Source organism: Calliopsis andreniformis, chromosome 9 (genome assembly GCF_051401765.1).
Source record: "Calliopsis andreniformis isolate RMS-2024a chromosome 9, iyCalAndr_principal, whole genome shotgun sequence".
NCBI lineage: Eukaryota > Metazoa > Arthropoda > Insecta > Hymenoptera > Andrenidae > Calliopsis > Calliopsis andreniformis.
In genome coordinates, this window is record NC_135070.1 from 852,312 (window position 1) to 878,222 (window position 25,911).

At 41.2% G+C, this 25,911-nt stretch overlaps 1 protein-coding gene across 1 annotated transcript in view; it reads left to right on the forward strand.

The window, feature by feature from the left end:
• LOC143183887 (transcription factor 12-like) overlaps positions 1-25,911 on the forward strand; it is a 123,791-nt gene that overhangs the window by 17,159 nt on the left and 80,721 nt on the right. Inside the window, exons 3-6 of the mRNA XM_076385662.1 lie at positions 1,603-1,652; positions 6,840-7,116; positions 7,201-7,229; positions 7,320-7,364. Of these exons, the coding sequence (XP_076241777.1) occupies positions 1,603-1,652; positions 6,840-7,116; positions 7,201-7,229; positions 7,320-7,364 (401 nt within the window). The remainder of the gene's footprint in view (positions 1-1,602; positions 1,653-6,839; positions 7,117-7,200; positions 7,230-7,319; positions 7,365-25,911) is intronic.

A 25,911-nucleotide genomic window follows, 5' to 3' on the forward strand; every position in this document is an offset into this window, starting at 1 on the left:
CTCCAGTCTCGATAAGAGGAACGCTTCGACTTCAACTTCTCTTCCTTCACTGCCAGGTGGATTACTTGCCACAATTATGCCTTCACAGACGGGATTGTCCTACGTGCGAATGTCAGACGTCGTAAGAAGTTTAAAATGATTAAGAAAGTAATCAAAGTTGAATAAGGATGTCAAGAAGTTGACTTATGGGTATACAATTTTAGTCTCCCAGGTCGCATAATTTACAAGATAAACAATCTCAAATCCTGTTTAGTTAAAATGATGAATTCTTTTACTTCAGGAAGATATCTTGTAATCGTTTTAAGATAATGAAACATTGTGTTTATTTTAACAATTTTTACTAATATGAATCAAAATATTAGAAGTTAAACCTTTGGTAATTCATTAAACGCTATTTTTTCCTTTCCATTAATTTGAAGTAAGTATCAACCGATTCTTCAGAACTTGTCTTTTGCAACCCCTGGGCATTGAATTAGAATCACATGCAATGTGACTCCTGACCGTCCGAATTAAGGCATATGTTCAAATTATTACTAAATATGTAAATGATCACATATAGGTATATAGCAGTTAATTGACTGCTATCTGCCTTTGAAGCATTTAACTGTCACTGGTCATTAATTACTCGAAAGGTAACTCTCAGGTGCTACCATGTTGATATTTCAATCGTTTCGATCAGTGTTACTGTAATTTCCAAGTAAATTAAAATGATAATGAGTGAAAATATTATCTACAATACTATACAATTTTATTGCGCGTAATTACTTATTTACAAATCTGTTGTAAAAGAATAAATGAATCATAAATTAATATAGAGAAGTGACTGGGCACCCTAAATGTGAAAAAACCTAAGACTGTATGTGAAAATTGCCAATTTGGTGGAGGGAGGTAACTTATCTCAGCATCAGGCCCTAAAAAAATAAATAATGGCAATTACTACTTATACGAAGAAGAAATAATTCGCTACCTCAATAATTTTGAGTGGTTCTTAGTTCTATGTCTAGGAATTGTAAAATGTCTTCTTCGAGATGACACGATAGCGAGTGCACAAAGTACGAATGAACGAGGGGTGAAATTCATCGGTAATCGAAGGACTGCGACGTAAAGAAATATCGTTGAATTAAGATTAATCCCAATTCTTCTGACAGCGGTTTTCGAAACCAGTAAATCCAGGGGATCCCCATAAATTGTCGAGGAAGACGCGTATGCACGTAGATTCAGCTCTCTCAGTACGTGCGCGCGTGTATACTGGGTGAGCATTAATAACGGATGAGACTTCGACTGCGGGGGAACCTGTAATGTTTATCTCGTTGTTTATTCCGTGTGCGTGGCAGCCGCAACGCGGAAAATGCGCGCATCCCACCGGTGCGCGGATTCTTAGCGTGATCGTGGTTTTGATTTATAAAGACGCGCCGCGAATTTATGCCCGACATTAATTTTGCATCGACTCCGCTAGCGTCGTACGTGTTCGCAAAGGATCTCTCTTGCTCCCTGTCTCGCCACGACTATGTTTCGAATATCGCGCAATCTCCCCTATCATCAACGCTTTCTAAGTATCTACGTTTCAAGCTGTGCTTTAATATGTTTCTTTCTTCGTTACAGAAAAGTCGAGTTTCCAGTCGCCCTATGGCTCCACGATGGACAACGGAATGGTAAGTGTTCTTTTACAGTTTCATTTCTTTTTACTTCTCAATGGGAGCAACATGCTAGGGGGAGAGAGAGAGAGGGAGAAGTCAGCATTTCTTTACCCTCTGTTTGAACAGCTCGAATCTTAATACAAAGCGGGATTACGTAAGGAACAGGAGCGTAATAATTATAGCAGTCGTAGAGGCAAATTTATCTGAGAAAAAGTTACTTGCTTTCTTCCTCCCTTTCACGTCGCGGCTCCCCGACCGCTCCCCGTATAATCCGAAAACTTTAGTCCGCGTAATATTTTTGAGAAGCGGTTCTCATCGCGCTTCAAATTTTGCCCTGAGGTGGAAGCAGAGCGCGCAACCCTCGTAACTGATTCGTAAAGTCGAGATTTAATTTCTTTGGCGGTACTAAAACGGGAACGCTCTCGTGAAATATTTTTAAAAGTAGCTCCGCATTCAAGATTTCAGCGGATCCATTAAAACCGTATTCGATGCAGGCAATTAGACGCGCCTCGGGTACGAGCGTCGCGAATTATGAGTGATATTTTTTCGCGAGGAAAGAGATTAATCTTGGCAGGTCGCAGGTACCGTCGATGCTCTTTTATCTCAGAAATAGGAATTACCCAATTTCGCGGAGGTTGAGCGCCATCGACCGGCAACTTTAATATCACTTACGCTGTCCCTCGTTCGTGACGATGTATTTATACGCCGATGCACGTGTACATGCACACGCGAACACGTACATTCTAATATATACATTATGTGGAACAAAGGTGCGAGGGTTGCAGGGGGTTAACTGGCGCTCAGATGAAAAGTTATTCCGGAGCGTGTATAAAGTCTCTGCTACAATTTTCTTCTTTCGCGGCGCGTCGGCCGTCCGCTAATTCCTCACCACCACTATCACGATTACTAATTAGTCAAATTTCTAAAGACAATCATTGAGGCGAAATATTTTTGTCCTGCGTTTCGTGAAACCTATTGAATATACAATTTGGGTAAACCTGTAGCGGTTGCTCCGTCTAAAACAAAATGTGTTATTACATCGAAATGCAGTTTGTGTTCAAAATTTTATACTGATACAAAAATGAAAGAAAAATAAATTGTTTAGTTTAGAATAAACTGTTTGAAGATCGGATTGAAAACTTATATGATATGTAACTACTAGCTATATCCTACTTATATACTTGTCCTATAGCTACAGAGTTAATTACATAAAAATTTTATATTAATCCTTTAGACACGGAATATTTTCCCCTGAAAGAAACACTGCACGAACGAAAGTGAAAATAATATAATTAGAAAACCTGTGTTTTCTAAGTCAAATAGTACCTTCATGATTTTTAACATATTGCACGCCAGTTAAATATTCGCTCTGGGAAACCTGAGTGCCGGCGAAATGTATAGTGGTGAAATTTCGCACTATCACGTGACTGGCAGCCGACGCGATGGCTGAATATTCCCTAAAATTATGGAATCGGTGCTCAAGTGTTAAGTTACTATTGTAAGATTTTAAGGGTAAGCAAAACAAAAATAGAATATAGGGAAGAATTAAATTTATTCTTATATTATGAGTAGGTATTATTAGATTAAATTAAGCTATATTCTTCTTATTAAAAATAATCCAAATATCATATTATGTAAGTTGTGAAAAAAATTCTTAAACAAGTAAATAAGTATAGATACTATTGACATGTAAACGAATAAGAACATAGATTATCAAACAAAATAAGTAAATTAACACGAACTTTACTTTGATAAGCACAAAAACTAGAAAAGACAATAATTTTATTATATCCTATTTAGTTAGTTTAATATATTCATTAAAAATTTAACTTATCTGTCACTCATAGTTTCTCGAAGGATATTGTAAATGTAAACTAATTCACTCAGAAAGTGAGTCATTTTTATCTCATATTTTAGAATAAAAGATCTATTCTCTTCGTCAAGGAGAGATGTTGTGATCGATCATTTTGAAGAAAAAATAATGTATTAATTTGAATATTAAATAAAAAATAACTGAAGTATTTTGTACTATAACATTCTGCACACTTACTATTTTATAGTGCAGGCGAAATTACCATTTTCTATGTTTGTATTCAGAGAATCACATAAAAAGATTAAATGGAGCTTTTCATTCAATTGTTTGGACCGTACTAAATAAATGTTCTGCTGTATAACAGGCTCTTGCGTGTAGAATCCAGAATCTGAAACACAATTATTGTGATACGTCATTCTATCTGAAACACAACTATTGAGGGGTTTATCCAATAGAATAATTAAGTCGATCGAGTGAACATGCTCAATTATTTACATAACAAGTCGTCATCGAGAAATTCTAATGGTTAATGATGTCAAAACAATCGTATAGCCAAATGCGCGTCAAATTTATGAAACGCATAATAGGAAGGCGACCTTGCGCCCACATCAGTCTTCGTTCGCTGTTACACATTTGATTCTCGTCTCCGGTGACCTTCTTCTTATCAGTAGTCGATGATGTATACTAACCTCGTCGAGTAATTAACAAATCGTGACTCGAATTCTTCAGGCGGTTTTCCTCTTGTCTTTTCTACAAGCTGTCGTTTCTACGTGTTATCCAAAAAAAGAACGTGAATGTCAGTGATCGACAGGCTTTCTGGGAAGAGCAGGAGATAGTAGAAATCTTTTAACGAGGCCAGAGAGCAGTATCTAATCGGTAGTCGTTAAACCGTAACTGATAAGAAGTATCGATTTCGATGGGCAATTTATTGTAGGCGCCTTCCGTTCCTTTCCTTCTTTTGATCCCTCCCGGCGTGTCCTCCGATATACAATATATAAAATCTCCAATTATTGATTCTTTGAGCATCACAAAACTACACGCGAAACTGTCATAGCGGAGCTCTGCTGAAAGATGCACAGTTTCATCGCAAGACACGTTAAATCGACCTGAGTTGGATAAAAAATTTAAAAACAAGTAGTAGAATAATAAAAGCTGTTATAATAGCGTTTGGTGCCAGAAGATTCTCTGATGAAAAGTTACTATAGGAGCTCTTAATACTCAAAGAGCTAATGTACAGTGGTGAACAAAAGAAACCTTAAAAGATAAACGAAATGAAAAGATCATAATTTTTCAACAAAGAATTATGAATATACTTCTTATGGAAAGATTTGAAGTTCCAATAAAATACTTAATATGCAAGTTACAAATATCCATGTATACAACCGTAAAAAATTTGAAATCATTTTCTAAATTAAGAATAACAATAATCGTCTTATAACCCTTGTGTGTATAGTTCAGCACCCGGGGACCCATTTGCAAATTTTCTTATATTTTGTTGTGTTCTTGTGAAAATATTGCAGTACCAGATCACCATTCTTTGCACGATTTACATCGATTCATGTTTTGCGACAAAAATTTATGCTCAAAATTTTAAATAACTAACATTCGAAAAAATCTAGGAATCTGATTGTACGTACAAGTGTTAGATGTACAATTTAAGTAACGAAAAACAACTGTATGAAATTTTTCTATCATATTAAAATATTGTTGATAATACTAACTTTAAGTCAAATGTACTTTGCCTATACTGTATAGCTTTAATAAATATTAGTAAGTAATTAAAAACTTTTGGCCTTTAGCAGACACACAATGGTTACCAAAAGTTCTCACATAAATTAAAATTCTCTTATACCTACTGTTAAAATTGAAAGCCATAAAAAGTAAAAGTGCATTACATAAGTTTAGTATGTATCTTAGCTTATTAAATGTAAATCTGTTAAGTTGTTTGGAAGAAGCATAGTGTTTATTGCGATTATGTTTCACAGTTAAACTGAGTATCTGAATATTAGTTAAAAGTGCTAATTTTCAATAAATCTAAGTTCATTTTATGTGACAACGATGATAGAAAAATACGAGACACAATGTCCTTTATCAAACAGCAACAGACACATGATGAAAGATATTAACGTGATCGAGTGTTCTGTCTCCTCTGCTATTAATGTTAGTTCATTGCTACAAATTAAAGAATCAGTGGCCAAAATACATCAGAAAAATATCTTAGAAAATATAATGTTATCATATGTAACAAAATTCAAACCTCCAGACTACATTTGTTACCATGTTAACGACTGGAAAGCATGCTTTACATCTTGATAAAAGAATTGATTATCTAATTCTAAAATCTGTGTTAAAATAATTCTGCATAAAAAGATTGAGACCGAAAAGTAGGAAGTAAAAGACATTTCCGTATGGTTAATTTAATGAAATTTTTTCGAGATAAATGGCTGAAAAATAATGCTGAAGATATTAAAACACATTGATGCAACATCTTCATATTGTACGACTATACCTACATAAAAAAAAATGTTAAGCTGCAGTTATTAAAGTCTCTTGTAGAATTGATGAAAGTACTCTAGCAGATCTGATTTTAATAGATTCAGTAATAATCAACTTTGTGGATATAACAAAGCTACTCATACTGTAGTTAAGCTAGCTTTGTTAATTTTACAAAGGTCTATAACAGATGCAACAAAAGCCTGCTCTGCTTAATTCTATTTAGGAGACTTTTGCAAGATCTGTGTAACTATTTTTGTCGTGTAATAATAACAAAAAGTAGTACAAAATAATACAAAGTATTATAGTAAACATATCTACTAACATATCTAAATTTTACAATTGATTGTAAAATTTAAAACAAAAATTTTTGTAGTATTACTTATTTACGTTAGTCGTACTACTTAATCCGAAACTTTTTTTATAAATAAACAATATGCTTTTCCCAAACAATTTAAAAAAAGTGTATCGTATAAGTTAATACCTAATTACATATTAAAGCTATGCAGTACAATTACAGTTTTGAAAATTAAATTGTAGCAATATAACGGAATTTCGTTTTAGCCAAAACTTTTAGCAGCTACAGTGTACATCTGAGGCGTTACGAGTAGTAACTGCGAATTGAACAATTCAAAATTGCTTTTTATTTTAATCGTGCTTGTAGAAAATACATAAAAAGCGTTTTTCTCGAAACTCGGATTTAAGTTCGTCCTCTGGGATTACCTGCGACATCTCATATACAAATAGCAAATTTTATTTTATTTTGTCCACCACCGTAATCGTACCTGTTATCTTTGCCGCTTTATAGATTGACTCTATGAATCGTCGAAGTAATTGTCACATGATGGTTCCCAATTGCGCAGTCTTGGAGTAATAAAAATAAAATGTTTTTGCAGACGTACGCGGGAGGAGCATTCGGCCCGACGGCAGGAGGGCCAGGCGGGGGGCCAGGGGGAGGTGGAGGCGGTGGTGGCGGTGGCGGCGGGGGTAGCGGTGGAGGGGGTGGGGGTGGCGGTGGCGGAGGCGTCGAGGGGGCCACCTATCCTCCTGACTCTCCGTACTTTCCGTTTGGGACTCGGGGTGTACCACCCTCCGTGGGGACACCCACCCCCGCCGCTAACCCTGCGGCACCCACTGGCACCAACGGAGCACGGTTACCAAATTCCACGGCCGGTTAGTCTTTTCCCATTGTTTTCTTCTCTATCATTGGTGAATATTTTTCGGAGTTGACCAATCGGTCTGCATGAATTGTTTCAGGTGCGGCGGCCGTGAAGAGGAAGAAGGACGTAAGTATCATTTGTTTGTTAACAGAAATTGCGCATGGAAGTTGTAAAATTCAGGGGTGGATACTGACATATCGCTGTTCCATTTAGCAGGCCCTTGAAGGAGCGGACGGCGATGTCGTAACGACGCAGCACTGGGTGAGTGACACAAAAAATTCTATTAACGCATGATAAATTTTAGAGAACGTATAATATATTTTAATAACATCGGAGCCGTACGTGTCGAGCGACAGGATTGATAAATCTCAACGATGGAAAAACGATAGAATTAGGTTGCCTCGTAAATTATACGTTTTTCATCCTACTGCTTCTTCAGTTGAACGAGGAAGACGCTCGAATGACCTCAGACGCCGCTTATGATGGAAATCTTTAAGAGAGGAGTTACGGGGTATAATGATTTTACCAAGAGACTCACGCTAGATAAAAGTAGACTTGGTTTCTCATAAACGAGATCTACGCTAGTCACACGCCTCTCGTTTTTTTATCTGTCAAAATTATCGTTTTCTAGTAATATTTTTGTCTCTTGATTAGATAGATCGGGGTAACAAATTTGAGATGAGTAGTGAGTCAAATTTGTCAGTGCGATAGTGCAATGGTCAACTAAATATAACGGTTTCAGGGATATAGTTCAAAAAATCGTGACGCGTATGTACGTCCATGAAACATCAGTCTTTGGACAAATAAAATATAATATTGATCGATAGGAGAACGTTAAATATTTGTCATCCACGTTCGTGACTCTCCTTCGAGTGGCGAAGGAAAAGAGGCAAAAACAAATTGCTTCTCGACGATCAAATTCGCTCCCGCACCTGGTTAAATTCTCTGCCCGTACATTCATTGAACTGATTTATAGAAGGATAAATCGGGGGATATTTTAGGCTTATTATTTCGTTTCTCTTGTGCTCATTGTTACGAAGTTTATACGATCAGAGACAATACATATCGTTCTTCGTCATAAACCCTCACCTCCTTGATTACCGAGTAATTGGGGATAAATACATCGAAGGGGCTCGGAAAAGGGTCGGTATTTTCGCACTCTCCCTCGTCGTCGATAGCTTCTAATTGTTGAAAGGCTTTCCATGTGATAAGAGATTAACGCATTTGACAGTGATTCTGCTTTGAATGAGAATTATGAAACCTTAGTACGCACCTCAATCTGTTGCGAATATGTAAGTGTGTTGATTTTTTAATTATATTGTGAGTCTATTACTGATTCGAAATTTCGTAAAAGCGGAAATACATGACATTTTGATGACTTCAAATAATCAGATTTATAGGCAATTTTCCTAGAAATTTGTTCGATAACATCCATGAGTCGAGCGAAATCGATAAGATTAATTATGATTCGATTCCGTATTTTTCTTTTCGGTTTCGCATGACTTAACCAGTTACGCGACCGTTGCGTTGCTGATAGAATCTAGATTTCGATCATTTTTAAGCCAGCTCTAATCTTCGCGTTACGAATTTTTTGAATTCCAGACGATTTTAATCTGTCTGGAGTTTTTGATTGACAAGTATTACTAGAAGGAAGTCTCAGGTACTTGGTTATTTCCATTTGGATAGTAAAATACAATAGATAATTATCAACTCAAAAATTCGTAGCATTGTGCTACTGATTTAGTTGTAGTTACAAGTAATTGAAACCCAATTATTTGCAACAAGGATTATCTGCACGCGTCTCGGCGAGTGTCAGTGTGCGTGCAGGAACGCCCTCTGTCTGCCCAAAAATCGCGAAGTAATGGGGCCAAAACAATAATAAATAATCACGGAGAGTCACGGCCGAATAAATCGTCGGCTATCCCACGGTGCAGATCGTCGTTAATCCAAGCTATATGGCGTGTTACACGAACCCTCGGCCATCCCGTAAGCCTGCTAATAATTTATTCAGCGTACAGGACACTACGCGATTACGTTTCTATTAGGATATGAGCGTTCTAGTGTCCTCGAGGGTGCTGTAACCGTATTCCCGTTGCCTCCGTTGGGAGTTTCACTTATCGTTACCACGGTCCCTCCGCAACGCCCCATCCCTTGTCTGTTTTTTCGAGGTCTCTCGACCGTGTCCGGTTGCGTCGTGCCCTATAAGAAAACACACCAGACCCTGCTTCTCCTCTAAAATATAAATACTTTACTAATGCCATAGGGCCATGGTGGAAATGGAATTTCTAGTCAAATGAAAAAAGAAAAAAAACTTACGTGGAGGGATGATTGCAATCATGGGTTCTACAGTAATCGAACGAGAGGGGATAGATTTTGTGTTGGGTATAACTGTACATGTGTAGGTTGAAGAAATTGCAGGTATTGTATTGACATGTTCTATTAGATTTCCAATACAGTATTCCTACTTGTTAAAATAACCTTATCGTTCCCATTTGCATTTTTTATTTCTAGGAATTACCTACTGTTTATCGGCTTCATAGCTTCGTTTCTAGAAGAGTAGGTATGAATTGTTAGTGCATCAGTCTGACAGGTCCTGAAGTAGTTAAATAAAAATTATCATTTTGTACTCAGTATGTCTGAGTGTTGGTATCATCTTATGGGGCAGAATACTACAAGAAACTAGAGTTTATAAGTTCATTTATTACTCATTCATATGTGATCATACACATAAAATAACGTTTCATAATCTTATTCAAGTATTTATTAAAGATTTATTAAAAATACGTTTTAAATTATTTTCCCCTTTATTGATATATGTATGCATACTAATGTTATAGAGTCTATTAACGTGACTAAATAGTATGTCACGAGATTATAACAGGTAAAAACTGCATTCATCTATCATAGGGGCAAACATTCTTCGAAACAATCCTCAATATATTTTACGAAGTTGTATACAGACGATTATCTAAAAAATAATCAGCGTAAATGTTTCTCCGTATGTCATTTCCTCCCAATATTCGTAAAAGAAAGTTCTTCGGCTGCAGTTGAGTCTTCGATGCATCGTTCACTGTTCTCGTCAGTTAAGATCTTTCGGCCCGTATCTCTGGAAGGCGATTCAGGATAGTGTGTTTGTACATACATCGGACGGGGGGTCATGGGTATCGGGAGAGACCATATGGTGTCGCGTGCTACGGTCGCCAGACCGTGGAGCCCTTCCAGTTCGCTACCATGGCTCGCGCTATGGCTGCTTGAATGGCTTCCCGCTAATTCGTGACCTCGAAGAATTTCGTGGCTGCCTCGAGGAACCAGAGGTCCAGGCTCCCGTGTAACTGACACGCATAATATAGGTACGGGCCACTGGACGCGCTTCGTCGCGATGGACCACCTTCGATTTTCAACGTGGGTAGCATACCCAACCTGGTCATCGCTGCTCTCCATCCAAGCCATGATCGTCTTTCTATTTTCCTCTCTCATTTTCGATTCTGCGTCAAGTTTGCAGGAAACTCATGGTAAATCACGGAATTCACAGAATATGGGGCAAGATGCATCGGCAGACATTGATTGACTTGGTTCGAATTTACGGTGCCAGCGTCGCAGGTGTTTTCTCGAAGAAATTAAACCGCGGCCGCTTTTGAGGTTTCGCTTTTAATTGCATCGTAATATCCCGCTGGCGACCGCGCGAGGTTTACAGCGGGGATCATTAAGATCGCTATTTTTACAATCCCCATTTCGCAAGACGTAAGGACTCGATTCTTTCGAAAATCTCGGATTCTTTCCGACTTAACGTTGCTATAATTCAAAATCGCTGGATAATTCTGTTACGTTATTATGACGTGGTTAATTGCGCGTGCAGAATTAATGAACCAGCGAACGATTTTTCCCTCGAGCGTCGTCAAACAAAATAACAGCTACTTTAACGAGCCGTTTTCAATATTCATTTGTCCGCTTTGACGTTTATCGACACCGTAAGTCGAGAACGAGCCGAGTGTTATGCGGCGAACGAGAAAGTCTCGATATCCGGTCGGTATCTCCATGCCTGCTGCTTTCATGCTTCGCATATTTTCAGTGGGTTCCTCCGTCTACTGTCGATCGCACGAAAAACAGATCTTGTCCTACACAGGGACGAAATTGAATTTCTCCCAGTTTCCGATGACGACGCGGCTCTCGGAAAGATTGCTGTATCATTTATTTAATCGTGCATCTCGTGCTGCGTAATGATCGGTTGGTTACTTGAATCCCTGTGTCTCGAAAAACCAGAAACGGTTTCAGAGGCGCCGCGAAGTCCGAGCTAACGTTTCCCCTCCTTTGTGGGATTCCGACGGGACTCATTATCGAGGTCAGCCTTGGTTGCTAGTCCTCAGGGACTTCAAATTACATCTTTGGCTGGAAAGTCGACGAAGGAGTGATCGGGGCCATCGCGCCTACCCTTGAATCGCGTTGTTATGTTAGATAAGGGAACGTTTGGATACGTGTAATAGAATTAACAACATCTGTAGACGTATGTATAATACTTTATCAATTTATAGCGATTCACAGATTCGTCGATGAGTATTTACGACATTAGTCGAGAATTAAAAGTACTTTACGGTGTTGTTTCGATACAAGTTCAATGGACATTCAAGTTCTCTTAGAACTGTTCTTTCAATTTATCTTGTCCTCGATTTCAGGAAGGCAAATTCAAGCTGTTAAAGCGTAAACTTATTTTAGAAATGAGTTTCTTAAATTCCTTGTGCATGTAAATAATTCATTACAAATTCACCACTTGTATCGAGACAATACTGTAATATATTTTTTCCTATATTTCTCTTATTTCCGATTTTCACGTTTAGTTTTTGGATAGTTTCCTTAATTTTAATGTAAAATGTAAAATATTTTTAAAAGTTGAATATGAGAATTTAATAAACTTTTTTTGAACAAATTTGTAAATCACTGCAGAAATTCTAATTATTTATATTGTAATATTTTAAAAAGTCTCAAAAAATTAATGTCCTAGTAGCAATTATGATATTTAGTACTATTTAAGTTTTCGATAAAGTACAGTTTTAGACGGTTTTCTAAGAAAATCTTTTAGTCACCAGCATTGCAACTCCAATTGCGTGCAATTTTTTGAGTTTTTTTTTGTAAAAAATTACCAGATAGCTTCATGCGTTATTTAGATTCACCATAAGTACTATATTTGAAGTGTGTAAAAAATAAAAATTTTGATAACTAAAGGAGGATTAAAAAAGTGAATAAAATCGTGAAAAAAAAAGTGAATCAAAAAATTTTGTGTGTTGAAAATTGTACCTACACGTATTACTAGATTTGTAAATTAATTTTGTGCTATTATATTTTTCTATTTCTAGTAATTACGTTCTTCAAATAGAATTTGCCAAGTGACATTGTTAAAAAATATCATCTATTTTTAAATTGTTTCAATAACATAATACTTTGAGTTGTACCTTATGTTCACTAAAAATTCTATCACATGCACAGTGAATCTAATTTTAAGTAATACTTAACGGACTTAGTTTTAATTTTATGTTTCCTTCATACTGCAGTTAATTGATTCGGAAATAATTAAATTAATATTACTCAATTATGATACAATTGTCCTATTAAAGGTAGGTAAAGGCTTAATTGAATAATAAATATTTCGTTATTCATAAATAAAATTTGAATTTCTTTCGAGAAAGCCCTAAATTAATTTACACATATAATAACACGGATATTAACAACGTTATATTTTCGTCTTCACCACCCATAAAAAGTTCATAAACTACAAATTAGAATACCTTAGCTTTAAAAGTTTACATATGTGATTACGAATCAGACAAATCAGACTTACTCCAATTGCTTTAATGCTCCCGATACGTGGTCCACCAACTGCATTACAATGGATGTTGCATTACATGCATACGTACCCTAATTTAACATACTGATAGCAGAGCAGGGTGAACAGCAATAGAGACGTATCGACGCGTTTTGTCAGCCACACTCCCCGAATCTGACGGTCTCTCGATCGGTCTATGAACAGCTCGCCGGTTGGACAGGGAGCTGTCTCGTCAACGAATCAATTACCAGGAATCGCGTGCGAGGCGACTGGAGCGAGAAAGAAGGGAAAAAGGGAGGAAGGTCAGCGCTTGAGCTAGAAAGAGACGGTTCGCCAGAGACGTTGAACGCTGTTTGACGGGCACCTGTTGCTGGTAGCACACGAGCCAATGCCTCTTTGACTTGCACTGGCTTTCTCTCTCATTCCCTCTTGTTTCCTCGCCTCTCTTATCGTGCCACTTTGGCCCCTTCCTTCGTTCGCGCGCTATTTACCTCGGCGTGCCTTTTGTTCGCTCCTTCCGTCTTCCACGATTTCGCGGTCGGGAATCGATCTCTCCAAGGGTTTCGCAATTCTGTCCCCGTCGGAAAAGAAGTCGAGGGCCACCGGTCGATCTCGCGAGAGGCGACAAGGATCGAGTCCAAGCGGAAACCGCGGCTCACCGACAATCTCTCAACGCTCGGCCTGTTTAGACGGAGATCCAAGCGAGAGCCGTCTCTTGGCGGAAATATGTCGTGAATTTTGCGTAGTTTACGACCGCTACCGCCTCAACATGCTATTATTGGACACGCACTGGGTGACGTAACGAATCCGTGCGCCACAAGTCCGAGAAATCGGGAATTTTTCGCGGACGCGTGACGCTCGTAAAACGAGGTGTCGAAGCGGCGATTACGCGCGCGCCTGTAAGTGCACTTCTCGATCTTGCCCCTTATCTCATTCGCAAAGTGGTCCCCTGTCGAAGAAGCACAGTGCGTTTAATCCCTTGGCTCTCCTCCACCTCCCAACAATTTTACGTTATTGTCTCGGCATTGTGTCTGGCTTCCGTTTCCGAACTTTACAGGCCTGGCGGTGCAGTAAATCCCCGTATCACGTCCGAAAGTTTTCCTGGAGCAGTCGATTTTTTCCTCGCGAGAGGGCGATAAATCTAACCCCCTCTGGTCCTCTTCGTTCCTCGGGCAATCACTTTCGCGCTTCCTATCGTCCCATTTGAATTGGTCGCCCTTGCGGAACCACTTATCCCTCCGTTGTGTGCTTTCTATCCGCATAACTTTCTTTGCTGGTGAAAGAATTAAAGTTGAGCCTCGTGACTCTCCTAATCGGTACATGGTCCCGGAGGGTCTCGCGATACTTTCGATTGACAAACTGGCGTGACCCGATACCCATGGAGCACGGTGAATGCGTAGAAGGAGAGGAGCCATGGAATTATCCTGTGGTTCTTATCGTGTTTATTCTCCTTCCTTTTCTCCTTCCTTTTCTCCTTCTTCCTTTGTCGCTCTTTCCGTGCTGTTCAAGTCTCCTCTGCCCCAATCGGCCTCGTCTCTTTCCCTCTCGGCCGGCGTGCAAACTCACCACAGTGTACAGAGTACACAGCACGGCAGAGCACGGGTTTATGGAGTGAGTTGTCGACTTACAACGGGTAAACCACCACCCGTCGCTTGCGAAGGGTGCGGGGGCGACGAGCGGTCGTGTTGGCGGGTGGTGGTGGAGGCTGTGGCGGATCGCGACGCGAAGAGAAGAGGGTTTGTATCGGCGCGGATAAAGCGCTCAGAGAGAGAGACAGAGAAAGACGGAGAGAATGAAGAGATATGATCTATACACATATTTTCTGGGTTGGAACGATATCGGGGACCCATGACGCGGCGGCGATGCACGCTTGCCTATTGTTCGACCAGGCACTTTAATTTGTTACATCGAGCAGAGTTAAGTCGCGTAATTGAAACAGCAAATGATTTTCGCTCGTCGATGTTACGGAGCTCCTTTTCTACAGTGGTGTTACTAGATTTTAGGCTTTTTTTTAATGATTTATTTGAATTTAGATCGTTAAGGAATTTTAATCAGAAAAGTTTACGCGTAAAGAAAATTGCACTTTCATGTGTTTTGTTGTATGTTTTCTCGTTTTGTGAACTATGAGGGCTGAGTATACTGTTAACCTTGGACTATATCGCACTTCCTATTCTTTGTGCTAATAATTAAGTAACTATCCACGTACTTCATACAGTTCGCGAGCAACAAAGGCATTGTAATAACAGTGTCAATAACTCTTTACCGCTCAAGTTTCTTTTCAGTGCGATCAATAATTTATTAGTGCTGAAGCTTCTATTCAGTGTTTCTTGCTCAGTTCAATCTTTTATTACATAAAATTAAGTACAGTGTCTTACGTACTTCTTTGCAAAAGATTATTGAATGTACACAGTCAAATTCTATAGATATTTTATATTTTGTATTAAGGCCAGCAAAAGTAGTCTTACATAAATGATTGAAGTAAAGTAGATAAAAGATAGAAGTACATTGCAGTAGGTTTTACAATTAATCAATATTTATTGTAAAAGTAATGTATGTATAGAATTATTGTATATTGCTCGTTTTCATATTCAGTGGTACACAAAATATTTTTACGATATAATAAGGTTGGTGACTCCAATTTCGCCATGTTAACGTTTAAAACGTGATATATTTCTAAATACACATGTAGTGAAATTAATGGATGTTTCATAAAAGTTAGCATTTTACCTGGCACCTATAATAAATTATTATCTTTAAAAGGGATTTTTAATTATAATTTAGAACTAAATATTAAAAGGTTGTAACTGACGACATTTGCCATACCCGCGACACGCAATTTCACCATATTATACTGAAAAAGGTTATCAACTTGATCTAAGTAAATCTTTGCTAGTCAAACTGAAAGGAGTGTCTGTCCTAGTACTAAATTAGCATACAAAACAAGACAAATCTTACTAACGAGAGGAATTCATGTAAGTTATCTTGACCCCTTTAGGCAATTATATCGCGTTTTATAAAAATGTTTATTATTCATTAGCGTATTTTTGGTTAAAATGCTATAAAACAGAGTTCATTTTCTTCACAAATCTTACATTAGTATCATTATGCTGTTTTAATTACGAATTAATGAATTTCGCATGGGTGATAAATTTGAGAGCGCTGGCGAAATTGGGTTCACTTACCTTATAAGTTGTTTAAATTAAGAGGAGTGTAACGATAAGACAACAGCTACATGTTTCGTATTACTACATTTTTCTGTAAGGTAGGATATTAACAAAATATGTACAACAAGTGTAGCTGGTTCCTTATTGTTGCGGGGTGTCTTCAATTTATGAATCAAGTTTTCCCATTATGTCACGGGTCTATGCGTTGAAATGTTACACGCAACATTGTTAAAACTCTTCATCTCAATCTTTTTAGCGAACAGTTATCCTTGAAGTTTCGCAGTTATCATTTCCGCGTGTTTTTGTGAAGAATTAATTTGATCGTCGAGTGAGGGTTTATCATGCCGCTTCAGATTACAACCGATCCACAATTCGACCAGCTATAGAAGACACAGGAACGTATACATATATCTGGCGCGCGATCGGCCGAAAATGCACGCGTGAGCGATAGTTTACGGTCATTGTGGGATTATCGCGATAAATTATTGGGTGTATCGCAACTGCGCCTATCGGTATGTCGATAGCATTAATTGGGTCGTCGAGATTATTACCGGGAATGTATCAATAATAATTACCAGTGTAACCAGAATAGAGCCGGATTTCCCCTGAAATTATATCCACGGACTTTCGCGTATTTTCAATGCGTTTTATTAAAAAATGAAGAAAACCAACTCATAAATGTAACATTTTGCGAAACGTGTCTCTCTTGTTAGTTAATTAGTCCCTTACGTGTGCCTGCCTGCACAAAAGAAAGACGTTGTAATTACACGGCCGGGATGACGCGGTCTGTTCCCGCGAAGGGTTGAAAACTGGCCCATACGGTGGATCCCATGGATGGTTGAGTTTTCCATGGCGTGTGCAGGATGATATTTAACGATCCTTTCGTCCGTCCGTCCATTCGTTTCTCTGCCCGTCGACCGGCGAGATTAATCTATTACTTTCGACCGACACGAAATTTCGAGTGGCCACTATCTGTTCATCCCCTGACCGAGGTCACGTGGCTCGGCTCTGGGGGTCTTCTACTCGAGTGGGTGCTCCACGTGTACTCGGTGATCGTTTTCATGGGGGATTAACGATCGCAGTGAGAACTGCACGGCAATTAACATATCAATCGCGCTAAATGGATTCATCTTTTACCGCTCGACTCAGCCAATAGAATTTTCGAGAGTTCGCTGGTGGTAGAAGCAAAAGAATACAATGATCTTTGGTTTAGGGGATGGTATTTACTACATAGGTGCGTGGTGATGTGCAGTTACGTTTTCGAAGTCTGTATGTGATACCATTAGAATTCGTAAATTGGAAGAGGGAAGAAACTTAGATAGTTGAATATTGTATTATTCGACTATTCCTATATGTACCAAAATATTAAAATGTTTAAGTAATTAAATGTTTGCCCGTTGGGATATATTAACATTGAATTTTTGAAGAATTGTTCGAAAATTTAACACATGAACATTTGAGTACTTGAATATTTGAAATCTTGAATGTTTAAACGCTTGAATATTGAAATATTTAATGCGAGAAATTTTGAATACTCTGATAACTATACAAAATTAGAAATTGTTCGTGCTGAAGAAATAAAAAGTGGTGGTGATATAATATGTAACTATGAGCCGTGATGAAAGTTGTAATTACCCACAACCGAACACTTCTATACTCGAACTGCGTGTTCTTCTTACTCCGAGCGTCGACTTTCGAGCAGTTTCGCATAAAGATAACGGTCGCGATAAATTGGCGAGCGGGTTCCCCCGGTCTTGCGTGCGTGCACGCTTGATGCACAGGCAACCGCGTGGTTGTTGCATAGGACATAGACGATTACGCAAGACTACAGGGTTGAATTCGAGTCTTTCCCATGGAATTCGTGCGAGTTGCAGGAGCAATACGCGTGGATCCCCGCGTGCGCTAGCACGTGAAACGAGTCGCGTGTACGGCTATTCGCAGCGCGTGTTTGAACAGCCCGCGTTGGACACGTCGTCTCGTAGGGCTTTGATCGCGGTTCCTCTGTCGTAATAGACGCACCGCGAATCGTTAGTTTCTGAACGTTTCTCTGTCGTTCGCAAATTGAACGCGCTCCATTATTCCTTAGAATTCCAGCAGAGAGAATTACGGCAAAGGTCTGGGGCTCGTAATCTGTAAGACGGTTCGCAAAATTCTCTTCCTCGGTGTTTCGCGAGTACGAGGGCAGATTCCGAGGCAGCATATGTATCTATAATTCCCTAAAATTACACGTGTACACAACGGCGCGTGTGTGTGTTTGCGTACTCCGTACGTGGCAATGTTTGCACGATGCGTACAGCCCGGTCGAGGGTGCGGGATGATACGAGCTAAATCGAGCACCACCGGAGTGTGCTTCATTTGTGGCGTACCGGCCTGTGAAATTCGGGGGATGCCTCTTTGCCCCACCCTCTCGTATTCACCCTCTAACTCGCGACGATTTGTCGGCTGTGAGGGGCATAGCGCAAACGAACGTTCCGGAGAAATTGGAGCTAAGGCAACGAAATCATTGAAATAATTTACCCCGTTCGTCGTAGAACGTTTCTCGATTTCAACCCTTGTCCTTGCAACGATATGCCCGGAGTGTTTCAGAGTGATCATGTGGAGGAGGAACATAAACGAGAAGTAGGAGTGGCAATCCTTCTTGCGTTATAATTCCATGAAAAATGGTGAGTGGCAGCTCCACTGGGGCGTAAAACTAACAAGGCAGGGGCGGAAGACACAGGTCGTTCTGAAAATCGAATCGGAGGTTTGACGGACGGGGCTGAAACGTGGCCGACCGACCTTCGAAGAGAAAGAGTTGCTTTCGAGGAGAAGGATAGAAATAACGAGCTGCCGGATAGCCGTGATCGTGTGTTCAAACACCCCCACAGAGTAAATAACCCATACACCTCATGGTGGACTTAAATTATTTGGTCCGCCGTGTACTTAAGGCACATCGTACCCTTTGAACGTTTTCGACGTGTTTGGGTTTGTATTGCGCATCGTAAACTCGTTGTTTTCCCACATTTACGATATTTCAACCCTTTGACCGTAGCTGCACTCTACCCTTTCGGCTCCGTTCTAATTGGTAGGCTGTAAAAACGATTTGTGTACAAAGAAATTATCCCATTAGGAATTTATTACGCCGAACAGGTACTTTCTTTTTTTAATTTATGTCTCTTCTGGTGAAAGGACGCCAAAGGGTGAAAGCGAATTTCAGCACCACCGTTATATTAATTCTCCAGCGATACTTATATCTAGAGAGCCTCGAAAATGGTGATCGTTAAAGCCTCTCAGACACTATCATCTACCGTTGCCGATGGAATTTTTTTGGATTTTTATAGTTGGCGCTCGTTCCCGAGGATGGTTAACGCCGCTGCGCCGCGCTGTGTCGATTTATGGTAATTGCGGACGGAACTTCGAGTTCGCCGAACTCGAAAATCGTTCCCGTTTTTCACGTCGCGTTCGAGATTGACCCTCCGCAGTCTCGGCGGCTCTTTTTTTTCCGTATTTCACGTAGCCCGAGTCGCGTCGTCCCGCCCCTTCGGTGGGATCTTCAGGAACTATCGAGAGTGTGTGGAGCGGGGTTGATTAGAATTTTATTATCGCGAAGGAGGAGAGAAAAAAGCGGGGCGAAGAGGTTCCCGAAGGGTGGCATATGGCTCGACTCGTTCAGCTTTTGAAGTTTCGGGGATGAAAGAGGCCGACGTTCTCGAGTTTACTTGACTCCTGTCCCTCCCTCCGAGGATTCTCTATCCTCCTCTTCTTCCCCGGGCCGAGGCGAGGCTTCGCTCACGAAACGAGCTACAATCCCCCGTCCCATCGCTCCAAGTGGCCTGACTTGTCTTTCGAACTCTCGAAACGACTACCGCCGCGGAAGACGTTGGCCAAACATCCGTGTGAATCCGGCAGTTAGACTGACTCGACGATGAAAGTATTTCGGCCGACCTGGAAAACTTCCGTTTCCCTCCGGGCGCGATGATAATTCGACGGCTGAAGTTCCACGAAATTTCGCCCGCCTGAGGTTTCCCCGAAAATCGAGCGTTGAACGAGAGAAGTGCGCGATAAATAACCGAATACTGTTTCGGCTCGCAAAAAGGAAAGCCTGCAGAAGATTCTTCTGCGTCCCTCCCTCGCAGGAAGTTAAGGGGTTCCATTTCGTGAAGTGGTTTCCGCCTGTAGAACTAATAGAAATTTCGGGGCTCGGTACCTCCGTATCCGGGTAATGTACCCTAAGTACGGCCATATAAGATAACAGTAAGTGGGGTGAACCAGGATGGATAACACCATCCATGCTACGCGGCTCAGTCACCACGAGCTCGCGTGTATCCAACTTTCCTGGTAATTTATTACAATCGACTTACCGTTGCTCGTACGACCTTGTATAGTCCCCTTGCTCGGTCTACGAGCGATCTTTCTTCTACCTCCTAAACATTTTCCTTTTCACCGTCAATTTGCAGACGCGTTTAACACGCTCTCGTAGCTTCGCCTCGTGTTTCGAGGGAAATCATTCCAATGCATAGGCGTTGGCCGCGTTTCTTAATGCCTCGAGAATTGGTTCCTCGAGTTCGATTTAATCCCCTCGGGATAAACGATGCTTGGGTCGGATTCACGCTATGTATTCCGAGCCTCATCGAAGTTTCACCCATCGAGGATAGGTCGTGATCGAGCGCGCTGACGAAGGAAAATTGGAGAACCGATCAATTTTGGGGACAATATTTTGCAGTAGTTTGATATTTCTCATGAGTATCGACTATAGTTCGGGATGTACGGTACACGTACACTATAGCCAGGATGGGTAGACTAAGCGGCGGAGGTTGGTACTAAATCTCACCCTAAAGCATCCCTACCGAGCCACCCCTAACTACGCTACTAGTGCTCCTGCCACCCCTCGTTCAGTGTCTCGCATTGGCGTAGGTAGCCGTCGGAAGGAAGGAACCTCGGCTATCGCCAGCTTTTCGTTGACATCGCAAACATTTGCTTTTAGACGTCCAACAGATCCGAATTTCTTCATCAAGGTTACTCGAGTCCATTTACCGACAACTGTTCGATTAAAAATTCACTTCTGATCGTGACTGGAACGCATCGACGCGGTATCCTTCGTTAAAGTACGACGTAACGAGAATCGACAGCTAACGATACTGCATGAGTTAATTTTGGTATCGAGGAACGATCGAAAGACAGATCCCGAGAGATTAATCGAGCGAAGAGTATTTCTTTCGACGGATGAAAATCCTTCGTGGAGCAGAACGATCGATAAGAGACGCGCATACGGTGGGTCGCGCGAGCGAGGCGAGCCGATAAAGAGAGCTAAAAGAAAATAGAATGGCGCGTAGCAAGCAAACGAGAGACACGTCTTTCTCGATATGGTCGTCGGCTTTCGTCTCCTTTTTAGGATACTCGGCTTTATCCACGTACTTGCACTATGCACACGTATGCCCGTATCATACGTTTCTCTGTGTACTTTGTACGCGAACGAAGATCTCGGAATCGATGTGCCGGGATACGCATCGTGGTTCTGGCTCGCGATCGAGATTCGTTAGGTCGATCTATATTTGGACGAATCGATCGGGGAAGAGGGGAAAATACACCGCTAGTGCAGCCTCGATTAAGGCTAATCGGGATTAATCTCGCGGATCTCACAATGAGAAAGGCCGACTGCTTGTCCTTCTGCGTCTTCGCCGGCCCGAGACCGACCGAATTAAAAAGAATTAATTAGAGAGATTAGATATTGAGGCTCGCTAACGACGACTCAGCCCCGCGGGGGTCACGCGGTGATTCTTTCCCGCGTTTGGTTCTCCAACCACTGCATAAATCTATCGAAAATTGACCCTTCGTTAGTGGCTTAATTAACAGGCTGAACGACGTAACCATGGAACGCGGTACGCATCCACCGAGAGAGTGGTCGAGATTTATTTCCTCATTCAGAGGACTCTTAACGCGCTCCGAGCGCAGTCAAATCCTTTGACAATCCTTTGCTAAATAGTCGACATTCACTTAACCAGTTTAACCAATAGGGCTTGCGATACATATTGGTTTTAAAGAATCTCTTTATGTGGAGTTGAACGATTTTCTTTTCTATGTACGCTAAGCGATAAATCTCGTTTCGAGCGGCCGAGTCGTTCTGATAATTTCCGTACAGCGAACGATCGAAGAGGGTACACGATCTGGTGCTTGAGTACACCTCCATGACTCGCAAGAAAGGTCAGATTAAGCCGTCTCCTTCGTACGCGTTCTCGAGCAATCCCGTTTTCCATTGAGCTTACGCCAGTGGCGTCGCCCCCAGCCCATCTCTATATACCCCGTCGCCCTGCAGTTAATGTGTTCCAGGGTGGAACCCTGGCTCCCCTCCTCTCAGACCGCCCCCAATTTCAGCCCTCTTTCCACATCTACCCTTACCGTCTCCCTCTCTCTTTCGCCCCTGAAACCCACCCAACTCTCAGGATCTCGGGTTTGCCTCAACGAGAGAGAATACTTCTCTTTCTCCCCTGCTCTCGCCCTCCTTCCTCTCTTTCCCTCTTTCCCTCTGTCCCTCTTTCCCTCGTTTCCACGCTCTCGTATTTCGGCTTCTCTCTGTTATTCTTCAGCTTCCACTCTCTGTTCGTAGCGTTCTCTCTTTGTTTTAGAAATTAGAAGCGGATTACCAAATCCCCTTTTCAGCTGCGCTGTTATTAACTATTACCTTTTAGCCATTCACCCTCGCGCGGCTGAACGAGTTGTACCGGGAAATTAAATCACTGTTATGGAACTTGGTGTTCGCAACGATTCTTTCCCCTCCCTTCGTGATATAATGGAAACGACTTGGCTGAGTTCGAGGATACAGGATATATCCACATTTCCATTGAATCATGACAATTTTCCTGGCCGGTCTATCGTGCTGGGTAATTTTCACGTTATCCAACGATCGGCCTCGATTATATTGGCGAGTCCAGAAGCTCCGAGAAGCTGCAGCTCGTAACGACACGAGGCACGGAGTTCCGTCTTCTTGCAGGCGCAGCTTTTTGTCGGATCCTCGCAAACGCTCGACAAGGAACATCAGCGCCGACTACGACCACGGTTTTATGATTTTTTTTTGCCTCGGCTCGAACGGGAGACCATACGACGACGAAGACGACGACGAAGACGACGACGAAGACGAAAGCGACAAAGAGGAAGAGGCGTCCGGGTCGACGACTCTCCTCTACCTTTCTTTCTCGTCTCTGTTTGTTCCTTTCGTCGCGCGTCCCACCGATCTTTGCTTCCTTGTACTCTCAATGTCTCTAGGCGCTCGTCGGCTGGACGAAGCGCCGAGAGCGTGGATGATTACGTGGAGCCACAGTTTACACAGTTGGCCAAGCGAGGTTACCTAATTATTTGTTGCCCGTTGCTAATGACGAAACGTTCCTCACTAGGTTATACTCTGTGTCTCTTTTCTTTTTCACGTGTTGCCTGTGTTTCTTCCGCATGCTGGTGTAGTAGCGTCGTTTCAATGCAAGTCGGTGGGTCAGGCGTGTCCCACATTTTGGGGCTGCAGTGGAAAGGCAGTGGTTTGGCCGGGTAGTCGACACTTTTTTTTGAATATGTGCGTTTATGCCTCGGGTATTCTCCCTTCTTCTTTCCCTCTGTCTCTGTTGAGGGGCAAGGTGTCTCTGTATGATATTCGGGAACACCATATGCCAGTGATCTTGAGGTAGTCTAGTGGCACGACAAGTACCTCAGGAGATTTACAGCGGCCATATTAATGCCAGCAAGTGCACCGCGGGAGTTCAGGGAATTCCCCATAACCCTCGGTTTCAACGTAGAATTCTACCTTCCTCAAGGGATCGTTCGACGAAATCGATCGAGGACTCATTATCGATTGACGACGGAACAACGCGAGGCGTCTCGTAGATCTTATCAACTGAGTCAACAAATCGGGATTACGCAACGATTTATTAGTACAGTATCGTTATTTACTTTCGAACTTTAGTAATTTTGTGACTGCCGTCACTAATGCGACAAGGAACTCCAGACAGTATTTTTAGAGCGTTCAGATCCGATATCGAGCGAAATGTGAATGTTAAGGTAAATAAAGTTCGTAGTTAAAGGAAATATGTTCCGATAATGGAAGGATCTCGCTATTCTTTTACGAGCAATAAAAGTGTACGCGTAGCATCTCGGAAGCCTAAAAAGTTATAGGGTTTCGGGTCTTCGGAATCGTCCCATAGGACAGGGAGAAAATAGATTTTCCTCCGCGTGACCCTGAGAGGTAACCTCTCGGGGGTCAGGTACAAAATCTTCCCTAACTGTACATTGCTGGTGTCCCATTGTATCCGCAGCTTATTTTCATTTGGATCTGGTGCCTAGTACCTGTCACTTTTAATTATTTTACAGCCAAGAACCAGCTAGTGGCACTGAACGTTTCTTTACACCTGACGACGAACGTCTCCGCAAGACACGGTAATTTACTTTGACTTTGGGGACCTTTTGCCCTCACTCTGTTCCTTTGTTTTCCGGTTACTATTCTTTTACTACCGAATTCTTCTTTACACCCGAGTATTGTCATTGATTCAAAAAAACATTCAACATATTAAAGAGGTTGTTCCTACTCTCTGAAGGTGCTTCGAGCATCTACCTGTACATCAACAACACCTATCGCGGTTAAAACCTGCCGGAGGACCGATGGATCTGATTCAACTGCTCATTCCCGTGATCGAAACTCAGATCAAGTGTCTTCAATCGAAAGGTCTCGACGACGATTGGTGTCAACTCAGCCCGTCGTCGTTTCAACGGATTCGTAGCGAGTGGAACACGTTTCGCGTGGAGAAATAGTTGGTACAATTGTGCCGATTCTTTGCGAAGAAGGGGTGTGCTTAAGGGATTCCGTTTTCTACCTCAAATTTTTTTACACATTAACGTCACCGCGATCGTACCTTTTTCCTCTCCTCGACGTCCGGCCAGCCGTATCCGGATCTCGGTTCGGGAAAACTGGAACTCTCGTTCGTTTGCCAAGTGGGTTAGATTAGGTCGGGTGAGGTTAGGTAATTATATACCTTCGACCAGTCGCGTGGGTACGACACTAAAATTACTCACGGATTTCCAACTAACGAGCACTACCTTCGGCGCCACGAGGCGTCTCGTTTGTCTCCTGAGACAGATTTTCCGAAACTGCGGCATCATCGCGACCCTTCCGTTCGTCGGTATAAAGATATTTTCGCCGAACGGATCGTTTAACGATGCTTCAACGCGAAGTCGTTTTGCTATGGTCGCTTGTAAAATTAATGTCTGCACGTTTCCGTTTCGTCGAACAGACTAACACTTACATAGTTGGGATACCTTCGAGGATCGAGAAGTAAGCGATCCTCAAGGAACTTTTTTATTTATCCGAGATTTCAGGGCTTTCAGTGCTGTAGAATTTTAAAGGGAAGTCATACAGAAAAGGGTTACGATGATTAAAAAAATTTCTATAAATAAAAACTAGCCTAATCCTCAGTGAATATATTATAATATGTGCATTATAACATAATATGGTAGGATTACTGTAACTTCATTATAAAAGATGATTAATAGTACTGCATAGAATGTTCATCATTTTTCAATTTCTTAAGTTATTCATGATTAGCTTTCTTATGAGAAGGGGGACACCTTGCCTCTCACCTTCTAAGAAGAGAAAATGTATGGAAAGTTAGTAAACAATGGCTGCACGTATACAAGGTTAATAGTTAATCTGCACCGTTTAAGTTAGGAGCTAACTGAATTATATAAGATTCTATATATTTGTGAAAATAATTTCTTCCTGAAATTGTATAAGTTTTGTTATTACTTTACGATAATTATTAAAAGTTAACTTCACTGAATAACTACAGCTGATAAGGTTTTGCTTAAAAATTTTACG